General features: G+C 30.5%; 1 protein-coding gene across 2 annotated transcripts; it reads left to right on the forward strand.

Moving 5' to 3' along the window:
* Positions 1–1385: 1385 nt before the first annotated feature.
* On the forward strand, positions 1386–22370 carry Larp4B (La-related protein 4B). 2 transcript variants are annotated; one of them, XM_075823734.1, is made up of 6 exons: positions 1386–2131; positions 9027–9888; positions 16135–17574; positions 17632–18557; positions 18616–21363; positions 21430–22370. In XM_075823734.1, the coding sequence occupies exons 1-6, from the start codon at positions 1622–1624 to the stop codon at positions 21433–21435; spliced, it is 6492 nt and encodes a 2163-aa protein (XP_075679849.1). In that variant the 5' UTR covers positions 1386–1621; the 3' UTR covers positions 21436–22370. The 2 variants fall into 2 exon arrangements, with proteins under 2 accessions (XP_075679849.1, XP_075679850.1); XM_075823735.1 differs by lacking the exon at positions 1386–2131 and adding an exon at positions 8852–8882.
* Positions 22371–23019: the final 649 nt, after the last annotated feature.

Here is a 23019-nt window from a genome sequence, read left to right on the forward strand (position 1 = left end):
CTCTCTCCCCAAATATGTACATGTAGGGAATTCTCATTCATTCATTCAATTATTTTTGTTTTTAAATCGTCTGGTTCGGCAAAAATATCGATACAGTTGCATTCTGAAAACCCAAAACGAAACGCAAAAAAAAGCTTCCTTGTTTGTCTGAATGTTTTTTTTTCTTTTTTGGGTTCCATGTTTTTTTTAAAAAAATTATATATTCCGTTTGATTACTACTGCTACTTCTTTTCATTTTCTTCACTATAGTGTCTAACTTGTAATAATGTTTATGTTATGCAATGTTTTTTTTGTTGTTGTTGAAACATAACATTTATATAGATTTTCAAATGATGATTTTGGTTGTTCATTTTTTTCTTTTTCTTTTCTTTTTTGCCATTTTCCTCAAACCGAAAAAAACAGCAGAAAATTTTCTTCCAGTTTCAGTTTGATTGTGTACCAGTATCTGCGTGTATCGGCTTTTTTGTTTTCCCAAATTTCATTTTCAAATCAAACATTTGAATCGATGACGACGACAAACATTGTTCAATAGCAATCTATCCATCCATCCACCCACGCACACACACACACAATAGTGTTATATAATGTGATCTGTATTTTTTGTTGTTTTGAAAGAAAGTGTTGTGAACTTTGCTTTTGTTGTTTTTTATGAAACAAAAAACCGGAAGAAGAAGAAGAAGAAGATATTTCTGGCTTATTACCACATATATTTTTGAAAACAAAAGTTCCACGTATCGTTTTTTTGGTTTTGCATTTTTGGTTTTGGTTTAATTAAAATTTCATCATCATAATCATCATCATCAATTAAGTGGCTGGTCCATTATCAATTTCCTAAAATTTTTTTGTTTGTTATCAACAATCGACGACCACAACTACGATGATGATTTAAATCCGTCATATGATTTCTGTGTTTTCTGTTTTTTTTTCGCAAATTACAATAATATTACCATATTACCACCATCATCATCCGCATCATTATCATCATCATCATAATCGGTAACATAGTTACGCTTTTTTTTAAAGTTTATTATCGTCATCATCGTCATCAATTATTTCCAATCAATCCAAAGACAACAACAACATCGATATAATCGATATAGACATCATCATTATCATCGTTTTAGTCTCTTTTTTTTTGTTGTTCATTTTGATAACTGTATTTGGTTGTTTTGAACATTTGAAAAAAACGACAGCATCATCATTATTAAAGGAATCCAGGTGTTAAAGTATCTAGGTAACAAAAAAAGATAACGAAACAGGCCAATTGCCAATTGATATTATAAAACATCATCATCATCATCAGCAGCAGCAGCAGGATCAGCAGGTATAAATATTTGTTAATATTTCTCTTTCTCTCTTTGCTGATTTGTTTGTGTGTTTTCATTTTTTTTTTTTTTTGTTTCTCGAAACAACAACAACAACAACGGAAATTTGTTTTGTAAAACGAAAAAACACAAGTTACAGGTGTCAGATTGTATTGTGTGTTTTGTTTTGTTTTGTTTGTTTTTGGATGATTAGTGTGATTATCGATCCCGTTATAACGTCGAAACATAACAACAACAACAACAGTCAAGAAATTATCATCAAATTATCGTCTAGTCTTTGAATCAACAAAAATTCAATGGGTCAACCAAAAACAACAACAGCAGCAACCACAACAACAACAATTGGTCAATGTTGTCCATTGGACAATCATCATCATCATAATCACCACCATCATCACCATCATCATCAATTACCGAATGGACATTCAATATTGATTACATCATCATCATCACCATCAACATCATCATCAACATCAACAACAATACCAATGCATCACCATCATATTCATCATGGTAATCATCATCAACATAATTGTGAAACAAATGTATCAATTTTGAATGGAAATTCAATCAATTCATCAATGATGATGATGAAGGAAACAACAAATATGGCCAATAATAATAATAGTGATCAACAACAACAACAACAACAACAATCAATTTTAAATCCAAATAATCATAGCCTATTTCATCCAACACCAATACATATAACAGCAGCACTGAATTCAACACCAACACCAATATTAAGTTCAAATGATACATATATTTGTTGTGCATATTCCCCACGTTGTTTTATAATACAAAAGGTAAATTATCTTTAATTTTTCTTGATTAAAACAATGATTATGGTGATCAGATTGATGTTTGACATTTTTTGATATTCATTTTAAACTTTGAACTTCTTTTTCATTCACATTTTGATATTCATTTTTTTCCAATCTCGTTTTTTTTCGGTGTCAATGATGATGATGATGATGGATTATAATTCATCCAAAACAACGAATTTTGAAAAAAAAAAATTTGTTTAAATGTCAAAAATGAAGATTGTATTAGGAATTCATTTCATTTGTTGTTGTTCCTGTTTTATTTTTTTTTCTTCTTGGCTTTTGTTTGACATTTATGGTGGTGATCCATTCATTCATTCATCATTTGTATCAAGGTTTTTTCGTTTGTTTGTTTGGTTTGGTTGAGAAGAGAGAGAGAAGAAATCTTTCTTTTTTTTTCTTGCTTCTTCATCCGGCTTGATGATGATCATAATGATGACGATCTAGATCATGAATGATGGACATGACGTTGATGATGATGATAATTATCATCAACAACAACAGCAACAGAAAATATTCCACAATAGAATGGATATTATCCATTGTTTGTCTATCTATCTGTCTGGCTTGCTGGCTGATGGTCTGTATGGGATGATAATGGAATGAAAAAATTTTTCCAGGAATTTTTTTTTCACCATTCGTTTGTTTGTTTGTTTTTTGGCTTTATTTTGAACATAGATTTTCTTCGGAAAGATTTCCGTTTTTGTGTTGCTGTGATCAATTCTGTTTAAATGGAATGTTTTTTTCTTTGCTTCATTCAAACCATCATTATTCTCTAATGATGACGATTTCCTATGAATAAGTAGCAGCAATCACCACCAAAAACATTCACATTTCACCTTTAATCATCTGTGATGCTAAGGAGAGAAAGAGAGATTTAGTCAAATCAAATCAAATCCACAAAAAAAAGAGATGATCAACATACATAACATTACGTCATTTTACCTCATTTTATTTATATGAAGGTGACCTCGATCAAAACAGGTCAAGATTAATAATCAACCAACCAACCAACCGACCAATCTGTTTTTATCATTACAACAACAACAGGTGAATTCGCTAGAGAGTGAATAGAAGAGAAGTGAAGTGAAGAGAGAAAAAAGGATTTTTTTCCATTCAAACAATTTCAATTCATTCATTTTGAAATTCCATATAGAAAATTTTGTTTTAAGTAACTAAACTAATAAGGTGAATCACGTGGTGGTATTCTCGTCAGGTGAATTTCTCTCTTTCTCTTTCGCTTTTGTTGTTGTTGTTGTTGTTTCCTCTGAATGGTGCATGTGATCGACCTTTCACCATTGATAATCATCATCATTTGACAATTATGAAAGAAGTTATTAACAATTTTCTTCTTTTTGACAAATTTGAATGAAATTTGAGTTATGAAGAAAAGAAGAAAAGAAGAAATTCAATGGAAAATTTTTTCAAAAGAACCAAACAAAAAATGAATGAAGAAAATGAATATTTTTTTCAATTATACCGCCCATTATTGAATTAGAAACATTCGAAAAGAATTGTTTTTTTTTCAATGTTTTTTGCAAACCAAAAAAGCAAAAAAAACAACCCAAAAATAATATGTATCATCAGAGTGACGAATTTGAAGAAGAAGAATAAGAAGAAACAACAGCAAAACATTCAGGATATTGTTGCCTAAGAATAAAGACATTGATTTCCGATTCATAAATATGATGATGATTTTTTTTTTTTTTTGCTTTTTGATGGATGATAGGTCATCAAAAAAGTGTTGTTGTTGTTGTTGTTGTAGTTTTTTTTGTCTATCCATCCATCCAATCGAACATACATATATTTTTATCATCATCACATTTTCGATGTCATTGGCAATTTGAATGAATGAATGGATGGATGGATGGATGGATGGATGGATGGATGGATGAATGGTGAAAAAAAAAGAAAAGAAAACTTCAGAACAACAACAACAACAACAATTTTACAAAATACCGAATAATAAAAAATACAAATTTTTAAAATTTTTCAACAACAACAACAACAATGGAACAACAATTTTGTATTACAAAATTGACTATAATTTTCTGTTTTTTTATTGTTATGGCTTTTGTTGTTGTTGTTGTTGTTGTTGTTGTTGTTGTTGTTAAAACGGTTAATAAAAACAACAACAACAATAACAACAACAAAAAACGGATATTATTAACAGGTTGTTCACATATATGTTTATTATCATTTCTATTTCGATTGAATTTTTTGTTCCATTCATTTAATGATATCAAAAAAAAAATGTTTGCTACATTTGTTAAAATAGTGCTTTTTCTCTCTTCAGCTCAGCTCATCATTTTCCTTTTTTTATTTTTTTCCCCTTATTTTTCCCGTTATTTTTTGTTTGACAGAAGAAATATTTAGATACCACTTGTTACATTTAGCTCAAAAAACAAAAAAAAATTTACATTGAAATAAAATTCACAAGAAACAAACTAACTAACTAAAAATGAAACAAGATCGGATATTCAAAAAAAAAAGAGAAAAAAAAAGTATTTCTGGGGTAGAAATAGTCATAGGAAGCGAGCGAGCAAAAAAGAAAATCTTGTTTTTTTTCCTCGTCGTCGTCATCATTTATTTCGGAAAAAAACTGATTTTTATGTGTGTGCGTTGTGCCCGATGTTTATCCGAGTGTAAACGGTTTTTTGCTGTTGTTTAAAAAGTTTTTGACACTTGATTTTCAATTATAACAACACAACAGGTAAACATACAGGTAAACATACAGGTAAACGAAATGGAATTGTAAATAATACAAGGAAGAAATGTGATTTTTTTATTTTTTTTTGCTGAAAAAAATGATATCTATATTTGTCATCATCATCATCATTAATCATTGAAATCTTTCTTGAAAAAATGAAAACGTTCACTGCTTTCCAAAAAAAAAAACAAAATTATCATCCGACCAGGTAAAATTTACCTGGTAAATCATCAGGCCATTCATTCATCGAAAAAAAATTTCTTGTGTTTTTTTGGGAACGTTTTTCACACACATATTCAGTGTTCAAGATGTTTTTTTTAGTAAAGGTTGGCAAACAAAGAAAAAAAATGTTGAGGATTGCTCGATCAACAATCATTGTATATTATATTAATGTTAATTAATTAATGTAACTGTTGTTACTACTATATATACAGACCTTAGTTCAGTACTAATAAATATCTATCTTTTCACACTACCAATACTTCTACTGCACTCTACTTATTCAATAGGTTATGGGCCTTGACACGTTTAGGCAGTTTGAAGTATTGAATCGTAATAATGTTATTGCCAAGAATCATGGAGTTGATGATGAAGTCGAAGACGTTATGTCTGTATCATCTGAAATGGCAGGTTTGCCTTGTTTGTCTGATTTGCTGGGATCATCATGGACAGCTGATGAATACTGTGAAGTATTCGCTGATGGTGGTGCAAGTGGACATATTTTCAATGATCGGAAGTACTTCGTGGATCTCCATTCTTGCAAAGTTAATGACATTATAACGCGTAGTGGCTTAGTTAAGGCGTCTCGGATTGGCACAGTTGAACTTGAAATTCATAATGGCTTTGAGTGGAAAACAGTTAGTTTATCCAACTCGTGGTTTGTCGAAAGCTCACCGATGAATTTGATATCACTTGGTCAGTTGACAAAACGTGGTGATATTCATTTTAAGGGTGATTACGACTGCACTGTTGTTTATCAGAGCGGAAAACCAGTGATCTATGCAGATCGATCAAGTAGCCATGAGAACATGTATTTGGTTCGTGCTAGAATGCCGAAAGCTAAAGTGTCGATGTTGTCTATCTCTAAAAATTTGGTGGAGAGACAAGAAGAACGACAAAATCGTGTGGAAAAGAAAGGTCATTACAATTGGATGAAGAAAGAAAAGCGATGTTATCGAAGTGACTGTGATAAAGGAATTGTGAACAAATTCAGATCAGTCGAAGTACCTGTACAGAACGGCATAGCAGAGAATAGTGTTGAACAAGTTGTTACAGCTATTTCTGGTGAAAGCTTGCCTGACGTTTCTGATGATATTGTGGTACCGTCAACTTTGTGTGATGAATCGTTTGTTGGATCATCCAGTGAAATTGTAAACAAGTGTGATGACAGACAAGAAGTGTCGACGCAAATAGGGGAGCTTGAACAAGTTTTGTGGTTCACTCTTCCTAGGACGTTTGCTGGAACAACGACAACTAAGAAGCAAGTTCCAAATCAGATTGCGGCAATTGTATATCGATGGTTCGTTATGTACAACCATATTTCTAATGGATTGCCTGGTGGTCTTTTACCATTGTTACTTGGTCATCTATATCAAGGTCGTATTTTAGTGGTAAATGATTGTATATCGACAAGGGGAGTGTTGAGGATTGCTCGATCAACAATCATTGTATATTATATTAATGTTAATTAATTAATGTAACTGTTGTTACTACTATATATACAGACCTTAGTTCAGTACTAATAAATATCTATCTTTTCACACTACCAATACTTCTACTGCACTCTACTTATTCAATAAAAAAATCATGCGCATCATTTTTTCTTTTTTAAAAAAAAAGTGAATAAAAGTAGAAAAAAATGTAAATTGATAGCAATAAAAATAAAACGATTCTGGATTCTATGAATTACACATAGACGATTTTTATATACACACTTTTTTTCTATTTATAAAATTAAGGTAGAAAAGTAGTGGGAGAAAAACTTTTCGGAAAAAAAGGTCTAAAATTTAACCCTTAACCTTTGTTATTTTCCCAAAGTATGATTTTTTTTTTTGTTCAAAATGTCAATCGTGAGAATTTTCAGTTATCTAAATGTCTGAATGTAATGTTGTGTTGTTGATTTTCCATTTCAAATTTTGTTGTTGCTGTTGTTGTTCAATTCCAATTTGGATCATGTGCATCATCATCTTGTTATTACAATTGGATTATATTCATCAATGATACCCCTTTTGTTGTTCGTTGTTTGTTTCAAAAAATTCATGCGTACGTACTTTTACCATTAGAAAAAAGAAACATCTTTTATCCATTTTTGGATCACTTGTCTGCACAATCAAAATAGAAATAGATATATTGTCTGATTATCATCAATTTTTTACTATGTTTTTTTCGTAGTGGTTTACGTATGTAGTGGTGGTGGTGGTGGTGATATAGTAGAATTTATTGTTGCTGTTGTTATTGTGAATTACCAGATAGCATCATCATTGATGATGATGATGATGATATTTTTGACGTCATTTCCTGTTTACATTTAAACAAATCATCATGTCTTTGGGATTTTGGCTATTATAAAAAAAACGAAAGAAAAAAAGAAAGTTTTTATTACTACATTTACTTTGATGTGATTGATTTTATTTGTATGGAACTGTGAAGAAGAAAGAAAGAAGAAACAGAAGAAGAAGAAGAATTTACCGCTAATAAATCACAATTTATTTAATAATAATAATGATAATGATATTAACAAACGACAAACAAACAAACAACAACAAAAACAAAAAACAACAACAGAAACAAAAAAAAAAACACAGAATATTCTTCTTTTATGTAGATGTATATACATGGATGAACATTATGAATGAAATAAGAATTTGTTTTGTTTGTTTTTTTTCACAATCATTCATCATTATATAATCACTATATATTTCTTCTTTAGTTTGTTTTTCTGTTGTTGTTGTTGTTGTTTAAATTATAGATAAATATACAGACACACACACCTACCTTTTATTACGTCAAATTGGCCAATGTGGAATGTTTTTTTGGTTTGTTTGTTTTGTTGTTTCATTTTTTTTCATATTGATAAACAGGGCCGGATTTTGGGGTGTGCGAGATGTGTGACCGCACAGGGCCCCGCGCTTCGAAAGGCCCCGCGCTTCGAAATTTTTTTTTTTTTTTGCAAAAAAAAGTGGAATTTAAACAATAACAACGAATTGATTCAAAAAAATTCCATAAACTTGATTAGCAAAACGCCTATAAAATCATCAAAAGCGAAGCCCAAAAAATTCAACCAGTTAAAAGCGAGGCCCAAAAAAATTCTTCATTTCAGAATTGAAATTTGGATTTGCTAAATGAAGATATTTTCCATTTCAGATTTGAAATTTGGCATTGTTAAATGAAGATTCTCTTCATGTTAGATTTCAAATTTGAATTTTTTAAGGCCCCCCTTCATTACTTAAAAAAAGGCCTCGCATGTAAAATTTGCACAGGGCCCCGCGTTTCCTCGGACCGGCCCTGTTGATAAAGAAGATCAGGAAAAAAAAACTTTCATTGATTTTTGAAGAATAAAACAATAGTAGGTCAAACCGGTCGATCGATCTATCGATTCTTTTGATCGATCGATCAATCCAGAATCATTTTCCATCAATAAAATTCATTTCTGATTAAAATGATGTTTTCATCAAAAAACAAAAACAAGAATTTCAATATTTAATGAAAAATTCGATTCTATTTTGACCCATTTTGTTCATCACTGTGCCGTGTGTCTGGAAATTCTTTTCAATTCTTAACTAAATGAGCATACAGCAACAGCTATATCGACTGATTGGATAATAAAATTTTTTCTGTTTTGTTTTTGCCAATTTCAAATTCTCTCTTTATATAGTTAAAATTCTGTAATTTAATTTCGTAACTTGGGTTTATTTATTTATTTATTTATTCAATTGGCTAGTTAGTTAGTAAACAAAACAAAAAAACGATAAAAACAATAATAATGACGAAGACAATCGGGTAAACAACAGGAAGAAAAATAATGTTAGATGCTATTGTAGCGTAACAAATTTTATGAATGTCACAATCAATTGACAATTTTGTTGTTTGTATTGGCTATACAAAAAGATTTTTTTCTAATCCTTTCATTTTTGTTTTTGTTATTCTTCCTCCCACCATCGTGTAAAGGTAAAATCATCATCATCATCATCGGGTAATAAATCACCAATTACCCAATCGAATGGAAATCTAATCATACCTCATATTCAACAACAACAACAACAACATCCTACTGTATTAACGATCGATAATAATTATCCGCAACAACAACAACAACAACAACAACATTATAATGAATTAAATGGAAATTATAATCATCATCAACAACATCCAAATCAATCATATCAACAAAAACAATCCTCATCAACAACAACATCTCAGAATGGAATAAATAGCGCCGCCTCTGGATCGATTAATACATTAAATTCTTCTTCGACAACAACAACAACAACAGGAAATGTAATAACATCATCATCATTACCATTGCTCATTACACCTCCATCTTCAACGATGATAACAACAACAACAACGATGACAACAACAACAACGATAATGATGAATCATTTCATAAATAGTTCTAGTTCATTAATAAATCAAAGTCATCATCATCATAATAATCATCATCATAACCTTGATCCATTAAATAATTCTATTAATAAACAAAAACAATCAAAAATCAAAACAATACAATCGATAGTTTCGTCCGATGATCATATTATTATTGATGGTGATGGTGATGTTGATGATATAAACAAATTATCAATATCCGATTCATCATCATCATCATCAATGTCATCGGCATCATTATCAACAATGTCATCATCATCATCTAGTAGTAGTTCATCATCATCAACAAATTCTTCACCAATACATCGTTCATTACATAGGTCATCGGAAGCATCTTCGACGACGACGACTATATCGACTCAAAAAGATCTCAATCAAAAACAACAACAACAACAACAATCGAGCAGGAAACAATCAATGTCTGGTAAGTTTGATTTTTTTTTTTAAATTGAATTACTATCCTATCAAAATATGAATAGAAAAATATGTATAAAAAAAACGCGTTACCGTTACTTTTGAAATATATTAACACTCACACACCACCACCACTAACATTTTCTTTCTTCTTCAAAATTTACAGCGTTTTTTTTTCATATGTGTTATGAACGAAAAAGATAAAGAAAATAAGAAAATTTAGAAAATAAAAGGAAATTTCCACACACACACACACAGATACCGAAGACTGGTTTATTGAATTTTTTTTTCTAGCTGTTTACAGAAAAAGATTCAAACAAAAAACAGTATTTCACGTAACAAAATAAATAAATTATTTCGAGCATTAAATTGATAATTAGTGCGTGATAAGTGATTGTTTATCATCATCATTTTCATTATTGTCGTTGCTTTTTTGTCTGTGTGCTGTTTATCCATTGATTTTATTTCATAAAAATACCTTTCGGCGATAAAATATTGGAAATGAATTTGTTTTGATTTTCAAAATTTCATTTTTTTTTTTTTGTTGTCAAATTGGCGCCGAAAATATTCAAAAAAAAAAATTGGCTAAATATACCCAATCGAATTCGATAAGGTATATTTAGCCAAATTATCAATGTACTGAATATTCTGAATCGAAACCAAAACAAAAATTTAATTTTTTAATTCTTTGCAAAATGGAAAATATCGTTGATTTTGTTTCCATTTTTTTTTTGTTTCAAATGAAAACATAAATTGACATAGACACACACACACTATTCGGTTTTGAAACTTGTTCAACTTATATCATCTTGTTTGTCTGTCTCTGTCTCTCTCTCGTTCTCAGGTCATCAAAAAAAACGTGTATATTTTTACCTATGGATTTTTTCCATTTTTGAAGAGGGAAAAAAGACCACCATGAAAAAAAAGAAGAGAGTATTATAGTGATCACAGACAAACACAGTGCGGTATTGATGTTTGACGATGATGATTGTATGGCTCCAACAACAACAACAACGGTGGTGGTGGTTGTTCAATTCACTTCCGCATTCTTATCCAGCATCATCATCAATTCGAACAAGTTGAATTATGATGATGATGGTTATGATGATGATGATGGATAGAAAAATCCCAAAATGTTTTTTTTTTTTTGTCGGCATTTTGTTGAATTTTTCATGAAATTCATCATTACCACTACGACGACGACGACGACGACGACGATATTACATCCATTTCGAATATGAAAAAAAAATTCATCATTTTGTCGTCGTCGTCGTCGTTGTTTATTTTGTTTTTTCATCGTAGTTTTTTTTTCTCGGTAAACAATTTTGTTCGGGAAAAATTTTTTTCTTCACTTACTTGTTGTTCCATTTTTCTTCTTTCAAGAAAAAATGTTTTTCTTCTTTTTTTTCACGTTCGGGAATCATATCATGATCACATCACATACAAACAATTTCATTATTTTTTTTTTTTTGTAAACATGCATGTCATTTATGCATGTCTCCGAGCATGTTGTTGTCCGGTTAGTATTTTTTTTTTTTATCACACATGTATTCGAAGAAGAAGAAAAAAAACAATGATAAAATTTTTTTTTTTGTAAATCTTTCGTTTATTTATTTTATTTTATCCTCCCCCCACCATAAATAACAAATTTTGAATCAACAACAACAACTTGTCTTCTTTTATCATTATCTTGATTGGTAATTTTCTTTCTGCTTCAATCATCATCATTATGTAAGAAGAAGAAAACAAATGTGGCCCGTCAATGTAGCCAAAAACATGGGCGTCATTTTGTTTTGATTTTTTTCTCTGTTTTGTTTTGTTTGTTAATAGCTATTGTGATTAGATTGGATGTAAAATTAATAATCCATTCTGGAAATCCAATTAATTTTAAAAAATTTCAAAATTAAAATTGGTTTCCTTTGAATTCAAATTGTCCTATCATTTATGAATGACTATTTATCCGATGTTCCGTTTTTATTATTTCTACTTTGATTTTGGCTTTCCCTTTTAACAAAATCAATAATTACATCATTTTTCAATAATGATATTATTGTTTTTTTTCTTCTATTTGTTTAATTATTCTACCAAAAAAACAAAAAATCAAAAAAATTAACATTCAAATTCACTATAGTAACACAAGCCATTTCCATAAAAAACCATTTTAAGTGAAAATAGTTTTCACAATCCACGGATTCACATTGGTCGGTTGGTTGATTGTTTGGTTGTAGTAGCATACACAAGGAGAGGATTGAGAGAGGGAGAGGAAAATTATTATTTTTTCTTTTTTTTTATTCGGATACAAAAAAAAAAAACTCAATTGCGCGCCCAGATTTTCTTCATTCATTCATTCATTTTTTTCTTTCTTCTGTTGATTGTGTGTGTGTGTGGTAATTTTCAATTCTATAATATCAATCATTTATCAACCTCTTTTTTTTTGGATATCAAAAAAAATTTCAACAAAAAAAATAAAAAATAAATAAGGAGGAGGAGGAGGATAACTTTCCACTTCCTTTCGAATGTTTTTTTTCTTGGATACACATACTCGTATACTACTCTTTATCATATGGATTAGCACTGGATCCTATGTCCTACCACCACAAATACTGCTAGCGGTTAGTCTGCTGCTGCTGCTGCTGCTGCATTCCATTCCAAACACACAGCACACACAGAGACAAATATATTATTCGAACACATCCAAAATTGAGTCTTTCCAAACAAAACAAAACAAAAAAAAAAAATGCATGCGTTTATGCGTGCGTGTATCCTCGATCAGTTTTTTTGTTTTGTTTTGTTTTGTTTTTTGAATGTTATTTGACTATGTTTTTTGTTTTTGGTTTTTTATGAATATCTGTTCTGTTGAATTCAACAACAAAATAAGCAACAACTAAACAAAACTACTGAATACCCCCTTTGTTTTCTAAACATACTGATATCCTGTGATTCAAAATCAACAAGAGATCTACACAGATATAGCCAAAAAACGGTACCAATTTTTTTTGTTTTGTTTTGTTTAATGGATACATTTGTATGAAACGACCAGCACAAAATATCAACCACCACCACCACCACCATTATCATAGGCAACTAGAATTTTTTTTTTGTTTGTGTTTTTCCCCAGTATAATAATTTTCACATAACGTAAGTAACGTTATCTTTTTTTTCAATCTTTTGTGTTTGTATTCGTAGTATATAGATGTGTGTGTGTGTTTGTGTATATTGACCACAGCAGCTATATCCCCAGAACATCCAAATAATGATGTGATCATTTCGTTTTTGTTTTCCTCCCCCTTTTGAATCAAAATATTCATGACGACGACGACTCAAAACAAAATGAGAATGTGATAGTAAAAATATTTACGAAAAAAAAAACTCACTCACAATTTATATATGATGATGATACTCGCACACACAACATACATAAACAAAAAAAAAAACATACAACTCATCACTTTGATGATCATCATCAGTATATACTTACTTGAAAACATATTAAAATAAAAACTAACTAAATAATATCTAGGTCTGTATAATATGTTTTTTCTGTTTGTGTATTTGTATATTTGTATTCATTTGTTTGTTTGTTATATATTTCATCATCATTTTTACCATTGATATTTGAATTTTTTTTATTCGTTCGTATGTGGTATTTTCATTCATATAAGTGTAGATGTAAATTTTTTCTGCTTCACTTTTTATTATATTGGCTACTTCCATTGATTGTTGTTATTATTATTGTTGGTTGGTTATGTGTTGATGGTGTTTCAAAGAAGTTTGTTGTTGTGTATTTGTGTGTAGCCTGGATAAGAATGATGATTTTATTTTGGATTTCGAAAGAATCGAAAATTTTTTTGTTTTGTTTTGTCCTTTACTTTTAATTGTTTGCAAGGTTTGCGATTTTCATTTGTTATTGTTGTTGTCTTCCGTTATTTATCTGAAAAATATTCGTATCCAAATAATGATTGTTTTTTTTTGTTGGTGGTTAACATCAATTTCAGAAAAAAAAGGAATGAATTTACCATTATCTGATATTTAGATGAATTGGATGTGTGCGGTGTGATATTTGATGTTTGGTGATGTTATTTGTTTCCCATTCAACATTTGTTTCAACAAAACAAAACAAAAAAAAATTGACCTTTTTCTATTTAATCTTTAACTTTCGTTATTTGTTTGTAATAGTGGTTTTGGATGTGTATGAATCTACCATTATCATCATCAGATTTTCGTCGTTTTTTTGTTGTTGTAGTTTTGCATGGTTAACGCATCTTTATTATCAACATCATCAACAACGACAACAACACTTATCAACGTTCAGAATCATCGAGCCATCGCAAGAATTTCTTGTTTTTTCTTTACAAACCAACCATTCAGAAAATACCGAGAGAGAGAGAGGTGTTTCTTAAGTTAAATTAAACAGTAAAAAAAAGATAGAAAAGAATGATGATGATGATGAATATCTATGCGCCATAATCAGCCAAATTAAACGACAAAAAAACCCTGCCAACAAAAAAAAATCCGTGTCATCATCATCACCGATGTCGTAGTCGTCGTTGATTTAGGCATCGTGATCCTGCAGACATAATTTTCAATTTTTTTTTCCTTCCTATTATTGCGTCTATTTTAACTGTTTGTTTTTTTTTGTTGTTGATATTTTATTTTGCCACACATTCTACTAAATCATCATCATCATCATCGTTATAATTTCAATGAGAAAAAAGAAGAAGAAGAAAAAAATTCAATTCGTTATCATTACAACGGTTGTTGTTGTTTTTTCGATTTCTTCATTCGTTCGTTCGTTTTATCCATTCATTCATTTTTCCATTTCATTTATTTTCGGGTATTTTTTTCGGTAATTTTTCCTTTTTTTTTGCTTCTGTGCGTGTGTGTGTGTGTCGATAATTTCATTTTAGTTTATGTTTATATCTTGAGTTTTTTTTCCAGTGATAGAATTCTCCTTGAAGTTCATCTTGTTTTTTTTAATCGTTTGTTTGTCTCTTTAATTTTTTGATTGATTGATTTTATTTGCAGCCGAACAATAATAAATCATTCAAAAATTGAATAAATTTATCTGCATGTGAAAGGTGTATCAACCAATATTTCAAGAATCTCCTTGTTTTGTTTTCTGCCAATTCATGATTTTTTTTTCCAAATCAGAAATGCACGTAACAATAATTTGATGATAGTGATGATGATGATGATAATAATCTTTTAAGTGTCTATGTTGTTGGATATGTATCCTTTTTTTGCTAACATCGTAATAATCTTTGAGATTTTTGTTGTTATTGTTGCTTCTTATTGATTTTTTTCTGTTTTGTTTGCATGGCGCCACTTGAAATGACTGATATGTGGTAACAAAATATATATGTCTATTTATGATTAGATGTAATGATTTGATGATAAAAAAAATTGTCTGGATAGAATAAGAATGAGAATCTTATTTTGTTGTTTTTGTTGTTGTTTTGTGAATGAAAATCAATATATAATGATTGACATTTATTAATATTTACAAAAAAATCTATCATTATCATAAAATAATATCCCTAATGATGATGGCCATGATTATTTCATTTGTTTTTTAAATTTTTTGGATTGATAATGTATATCATTTACATTGAAAACAAATAAATCATTCCAAAAACATTGTCATTCTTTATTCTTTGTTTATTTTATTTTATGAATATCATTCAATAATGACACAATTTAAATAATGAAAAAACAAAAACTTTGATGATTGAAGGTAGAGTTGAAATCTTTGTTGAATAATTATCCTGTTCATTTTTTATTTGCACTTGCATTTGTGTTTGTGTTTCTTTCAAAGATTTTGCTTTCTCGTTGATCTTTCTTATTAACAAAAAAAAAAAAAAAATATTATTAAGATTAGAAAGAAAAGAAAAAAATTAACTAAAACACCCACCTCATTAACGCCACCCCTATAAACTTAGATATTTTATCCAAGCAAGTGGATATCTTTATATAATGTGTGTGTGGGATAATGGTGATTTATGATGATAAGAAAAAAAGGTAATGCAAAGGAGAGAGAGAGAGAGAGATACTGGTGATTGCTGTTGCGTAACCGGTATACCGGTTCGATTTTTTTTTTCGTTGTCACTCTCTCAAAGAAGTTTGGAAAATTAAAATTGTCTTCAAATTTGTTTTTATTATTATTTTTTCTTTTTTTTTCGATGATTAAATAATTTTACCTTCATTTTTTTGTTTGTATTTGTTTTGTTTTTGTGTTGCTTCTTGACAACCAAAATAGGATTATCAACATCATCATCATTAAGTAGGAGTAATAATCATCATAATCATAATGATGACATCATTATACAAACTGATCAACAGCAACAACAACAACAACAACAACAACTTGAAAATTCAACAAAAATCATTACGAATAATAATGTAAAAAGGTCGAATGTTAACAATGTGAATAATGATGAAAATGAAAATAATGATAATAATGATGGCCATTTAAATTTATTAATTAATACAAAAGAATCTTCTTTGTTATTGTCATCATCATCATTATCATTTGAAGAAGAACAAATTAAAAGCCTTGATAATAATAATAATGAAAATGATGATGATGATGATTCCAATAATAATAATGAAAATAGTAATGGTTACAATAATAATCGATGTATACCATTGTTAATTTTGTCCACACCTTCATCATCATCATCGTCATCACCAACAATATCAAGTTCATCAACAACATCCAATCATCATCATAATCATCATCATCGTCATCATCAAAAACAACATCATCATTTAATTGATAATAATATTAATGGTGATTGTATTAATGAAAAAATTCCAAAGACAAAATTTTCTTCATTAAAAAAATCGGCTAAAACAAATGAAAATAAGATCGAAATTGTTGTGAATAACGACAATATAATCATTCCAACAACAAAAAAAGTCATCCAAACGATCGATAATAATAATATTATTAGTAGTAGCCATACGATAACGAATAATAATAATAATAATAATAATAAGATATTGATCGATAAAAATCATCATCATCATCATCGTCAACAACAGAAGGAAAAAATCGAAAAACAACAAAAAATAATAATAGAAAACGGTGGTGTCGAAGAAAGCTTACAAAAAGAAAAAATAGTGTCCGTTAATAATAAGCACATCGTTACTGCTTCTTCTTCGGCTGTTGCTGTTGAAAATCATCATCATAGTGGCCATAAAACAACTACTATACTAACTTCATCTGTAGCTAAGAAACGAAAAAAAGAAATTTCAACAACATCAACATCTTGTTTATCGTGGTCGTCGTCGGCAGCCAGTATTGCTGCTGGTCAGCAATCAGACATCGATAATAAAAATATTATTGTTGTTGATGATCCTGAAGCTAAAAACATTGTCGAAACAAATTTTGACAACAGTGTTTCATCAAAGATAACATCGTCGGTGTCTGGTAAAAAAAGTTTAAAAAGTAATTTTAAAAATATTGGACGAGACAACGACATAATTAATATGAAAGATAATAATACTAAAATGGACATTATGGAAAATGTTGATTTGATTGCTAACAACTCTACTTATGATTGCCAACAACAAATGCCGAATGGTGATCGAGATACTGCCGATTTCAATATGACAGCTAGTATGGATGATTCAATGGTGGATGAATTGACCAAAAATATGGCCAATATAGGTAATGAACAAATCTCATCGGATGGTAAGTTTATTTTAATTATTAGCTATAAGTTTGTTTCATTATTCCTTTATATTTTAGTTGGAAATAATGAACGTTCAGTTACACCAAGCCCAGCAAATGTACAAGGCCTTCCATATAAAGAACTTTGTGAACAATTACGTCATCAATTAGAATATTATTTTTCATATAAAAATCTATCAAAAGATCAATATCTAGTTTCACAAATGGATGATGAACAATATGTTGCCATTTCGATTGTGGCCAATTTTGATAAGATACGTCGCCTGACAAATGATTTAGATTTGGTTGTTCAAGTATTACGAGACAGTACTGAAGTTACTGTCGATGAAACCGGTACAAAAGTGAAACCAAATTCAAAACGACGTGTAGTCATATTACGTGATGTACCCGTTGAGATTACACGAGATACAATAATAAAAATTTTCGAAGAATCTAAATGTCCAGTCAAATTGGAAAAATGTGAATCAACACATAATCAATCCTATTATCTCTACTTCCATGGTGATGAAGATGCTCAAAAAGCAATGACTTACTTACGTGATGATTTGGTATACTATCCAACGACACAGATACCTATTTTAGCTCGTATTAAAGCCAAACCAACTGTTCGTCATCATACGAATCAAACAAACACGAATCCAGTATTGGGACCTAATGGTAAACCAAATACTGTAGTCCTTGGTGCTCCAATGCCAGTACCGCCACACAATGTGATAAGTCCAATAGGAATTGTGACTGCTCCTAGTCCCGTTGGTTCTACCATATCCAGTCATTCGGCTGCCGTTTCACCCGTATCTAGTATGTCTGGATCATTCATTAATGCAAGTAACCAACAACCAAATCATTCGACAACTACTGTCTTATTGCCAACAAGTGCTACTATTCCTGGTGGACCACCAGGAACTGCCGAATCGACATTGAATGCAATACCATATCCGAATGCCGCCAATGTTTATCCTTACAATGTGCCTCCTTTAACTAGAGTAAGTTATCAATCTATTTATTTTGAATTCATTTTTTGAACTGTATGTTTGATTTCAGGTTTATCCACCAACACCATTCTATGCACCAATAATGACATCTATATCGAATGCATATGATCTTAGTACAGTGTTTGTTGCCAATGGTCTGGCACCACATTATACACCGAATAGTAATGTAGGAATGACTGGATCTACAACAGGACATTCAGGTGGTCCCACACCTCCTCCCGGTAGTGTTTGCATTCCGCAAGCAATTTTTATTCCAACAACCACAAATTGTCAAATTGTAAATGGAAACCATGTTATTGGAGCTTCTAATAATGGTGTTGGTTCTGCCCCACCTGGTGTTATTTCGGCTAATGGCAATTCAGAATTCAATACTGTACAAATGGTGGCACCAATGTTGAATCCATCTAATGGCGGAGGAAATCATCGATATAGTTTTGGTTATGCGACACCATCGTCAAATGTTGGCCAGCCATATGCCCATCATAATTCATCGTATCAATCTTCGTACATGAAATCTCATGGATCACAATCACATCATCGAGGTGGTGGCGGTGGATATGGTGCTAACAATGGAGCAAACATGTCTGGAAATGGTAAACCTTACCGTGGAGGTAATGGATATAATTCCAACAAATACAATAATTCTGGTGGTGGTGGTGGCTCATCATATGGTCAACATCATCACAATTCCTCTAATTCTCATCATGGAGGCAATTATGGTGGCCATCATGGATCAAATCAAAGTCATTATCATCAACAACAGCAGCAACCGCTACCATCATCATCAGCAATGACGTCTGCTGTTGGGCAAAGTTCATCTGGCAATAACGGTAGTAACAATAATAATACTACAACTCCCACCCAATCATCATCGAGTCAGACACATCCGATGGCCGGAAATTCAATCGATACGACGATCAACAACAAAATTTCATCATCCACATCTTTATCAAACAAATCTTCAGCTGCCAATCATCATCAATCATCTAAGTCAAATCCTTCAACATCGTCTTCGTCGTCGTCAACTTATCCCAATAATAACAATAAGGTGGTGCAATCTTCTAGTAATCATAATCATTCGAATGCTGCTAGTTCTGAAAACAATAGCAACAACAACAACAACAATTTTACCTCGAATTTAGTGCCACATTCTTCATCATCATCCAACTGGAACAATAAATCCAATGTTGATAAATCTTCGATGAAAGAAGAACAACAAACAACAACACGAAATACACAGGCGACAATTCCAAATTCTTCAAACCGTTCGGTTAATCAACAAACTGTGATCAATAATAATAATTCGGGTCAATGCCCAACGAATACTTCAAATCGTAACATGTCGTCATCATCATCTTCGTCGTCTTCGTCAAACACCAAACAAACATACAATTCTGGAATGCCTCAACAAACATCAAACACAACAAGAGCTAATTCATCCAATCAGAGTTCTCCTTATCGTTCGAATTCTAATTCTTCGAAATCTAGTGATCGTAATAGTGGTGGCTCAAATATTAATGATTCGACCAACAATCGGCCTGAAAAATCATCTCGATATCCACGTAATAGCTCATCTGCTGGTAATTCCGGAAAATCTTCCTATAATAATAATAATAATCGAGGTAGTGGTGGTTCTGGAAGCTCAAATCGAAATGGTTCCGGTCATGGCCATCATCAACATAATCATCATCATCATCAACAACAACCAAATTCAACAGTAGCCACCGAACAATCATTTGATCTGTTGGCCAATGCATTTCCTCCATTACCTGGTATCATATCAGATGATCAACAAACAAATATGTCTACCACTGTTCAAACATCAGATTCGATGAGCAAAGATTCGTCTGATGTAAATAGAACAACACCGAATGTGCCTAATACATCCATTTCCTCTTCATCGGAACATCATTCAAAATCAACAAAGCATCATGATAGTATGGCTGATGTAGTCAAAGGCCAATCGGGTGATAATGTATACATAATTGGTGATCATAATCAATCTTGTCCTCCTCTCTCATCATCATCATCTTCATCTATTTCCCATGAACATAATGGTGCAACAACATTCTCATCATCATCATCATCATCGACGACTACGACGACAATTTCAGCTGCAACAACAACAAACAATCGATCCAATACAAATACAAATACTGCTACTAGTCATAATAATCGTAAACAACAACAGACTTCATTTAGCAATATTACTAATGGTGAATCAAAAACGATAAATGGCAATATCGTTACAATGAACAAAGGACAAGGAAAATCTTCATTAACGACAACTATCAGTAATGATATTAATTTATCTGTCAAAGATTCTGATTCATGTCATGGATCTTTTGAACAACCTGTGTCCAGCGCAACAACAAATATCAAGTCATCATTAGTAAATAATCCGAATAAGAAAACAGTACAACTACAAAATAGTATCGAATCGATTAATAGTAACAATAGTTCTTTAGATAATGGAACGAATGGATATATGGATTGTGAACATTCCCAATCAGCATTGAGTAAATTAACTTATTCACAAATAGCTAAACGTGGTAAAATGGAGACTACCGCCGATACGGCTTCTACAATGAACAACAATTCCAACACTATTTTTATAGATACTATGAATGATTCGAATAATAATAATTCTCCATTATGTAACGTTAGCGGTGGCAATGTGCCATCATCAGCATCATCATCATCGTCGTCGTCATCATTGATTGCTACGAATAATATACCTCGTTCGGCTACTACTAATTCATCAGCTTCCACAAACGCTTTGTCCCATACATTGGTGGTAAGTTTTTTGAAATCAACGCATTTACTAATAAAATAATACCTGATTCTTTTTTCCCTGACTTAGAAATGAAACAAAACAAGCATTTTGGCTTTAATATATCTTTATATACATGTCATCATCATTGGTTGTGGAATCTGTTTATCCAGATAACTTACATACAAATACAAATACGCCTACTCCACATAACGTCAGAAACGCCTTTCGAAATTACTCAATATTGTCTTCGAATCGAATTGAAAAAAAACTATATTTTTTATTCCAGTTTCTAAGAATGTATAGTAAACAAACAAAATTTTATAAAGTGATACCACCAGAATTTTATTTATAAAATACCATCGAAAAAAGAAGTGTAAAGAATTGAATTTATCATCTATTGCTCATTATCATAAGAAAAAAAACGAAAAAAAAAATAATTCAAGTCATCAAATACAAATATAATCATTTGTTCATTCTTTTCGTTTACATTGTTTTTTTTTGGAAAATGATCTCTTTTGATCTTTACACACACACACAAACACACTTCTCTTATATAATCCATTTTTTTTGTCATCGGTTATTCATCTTCAAGATTTTTATATATCAAAGAAAAATATACTAATAATTTCATATAACATTATAATTACAGTCTGCTTATAAATGGAAACTAGAATTACAAATTCATTACAAATTTGAAAGAATTTTTTACTACCATCATCATAAATTCAATAAAAATTTCGATGAAAAAGTGTGGCAAAAAAAAACAAAAACAAATAACTTATTCATTATTTTCTGTAAAATTTCAAGATACAACAAATACAAACAAACAAAAAAATCAAATTTTTTCTTGAAATTCAATCTTGATTTATGTTTAGGACACGAAATTGTTGTCAGAAAACCGAAATAGTGTGTGTGTGTGTGCGTGTGTTTGGTATAATATTTGTAAAACACCTTTGTTTTGAAAAATATTTTTGTTTAAAAAAAAGAAATGAAATGAAAAATTCTCATTAAAATCAACCACCCGATAATTCAGAGATATATCAAAAATAACTTATTTGAAAAAAGAAAAGAATTCCCCTTTATTTTGTTTTCAAAATTTTTGTCGATATTCATGCAGCTTTCTAACTGTTGATTGTTTTCTTTTCTTTTGTTTTTACACAAGCAAAAACACCTTTAAAACCTACATTTACACCACCACCAACAAACAAAAACAGTTTTTCATAATGTGATTATCATCCGTATTTCTTTTTTTCCTGTTTAACCATTGTCTCTCATCATCTATCATTCATCGGGTTTTTTTTCGTTTGTTTGCATCTCATTTTTTTTGCAAACATCTACATTACATACAAAAAATCATTGTGAATTTTCTTCATTCTTTTTTTATAAATCCAATTCAAACACAGTGTGATCATTTTATTTTTCTGTTTTTGTTGTTGTTGTGGATGTAAAAGAAATTCTCTTCGAAATTATTCTTACATAAAATACAAAAAATGGTTAGAAATGTGAAATAGGAAAAAAGATACACAAACAGATATTCCAGCCATAAGCCACCAATCAATCAACCATACATACGTCGATCTGATATGTGTCCAAACATCAAAAAAATTTACAGCAAGAATCATACAAAATTAGATGAAAATTTTGGAATTATGAAGAATCGATTCATCAACCAATCAA

This window comes from Dermatophagoides pteronyssinus, unplaced genomic scaffold, assembly GCF_027571235.1.
Source record: "Dermatophagoides pteronyssinus isolate colony J.1.1.1.1 unplaced genomic scaffold, Derpt_VIB-CSIC_2022.12 sq0035, whole genome shotgun sequence".
NCBI classification, from domain to species: domain Eukaryota; kingdom Metazoa; phylum Arthropoda; class Arachnida; order Sarcoptiformes; family Pyroglyphidae; genus Dermatophagoides; species Dermatophagoides pteronyssinus.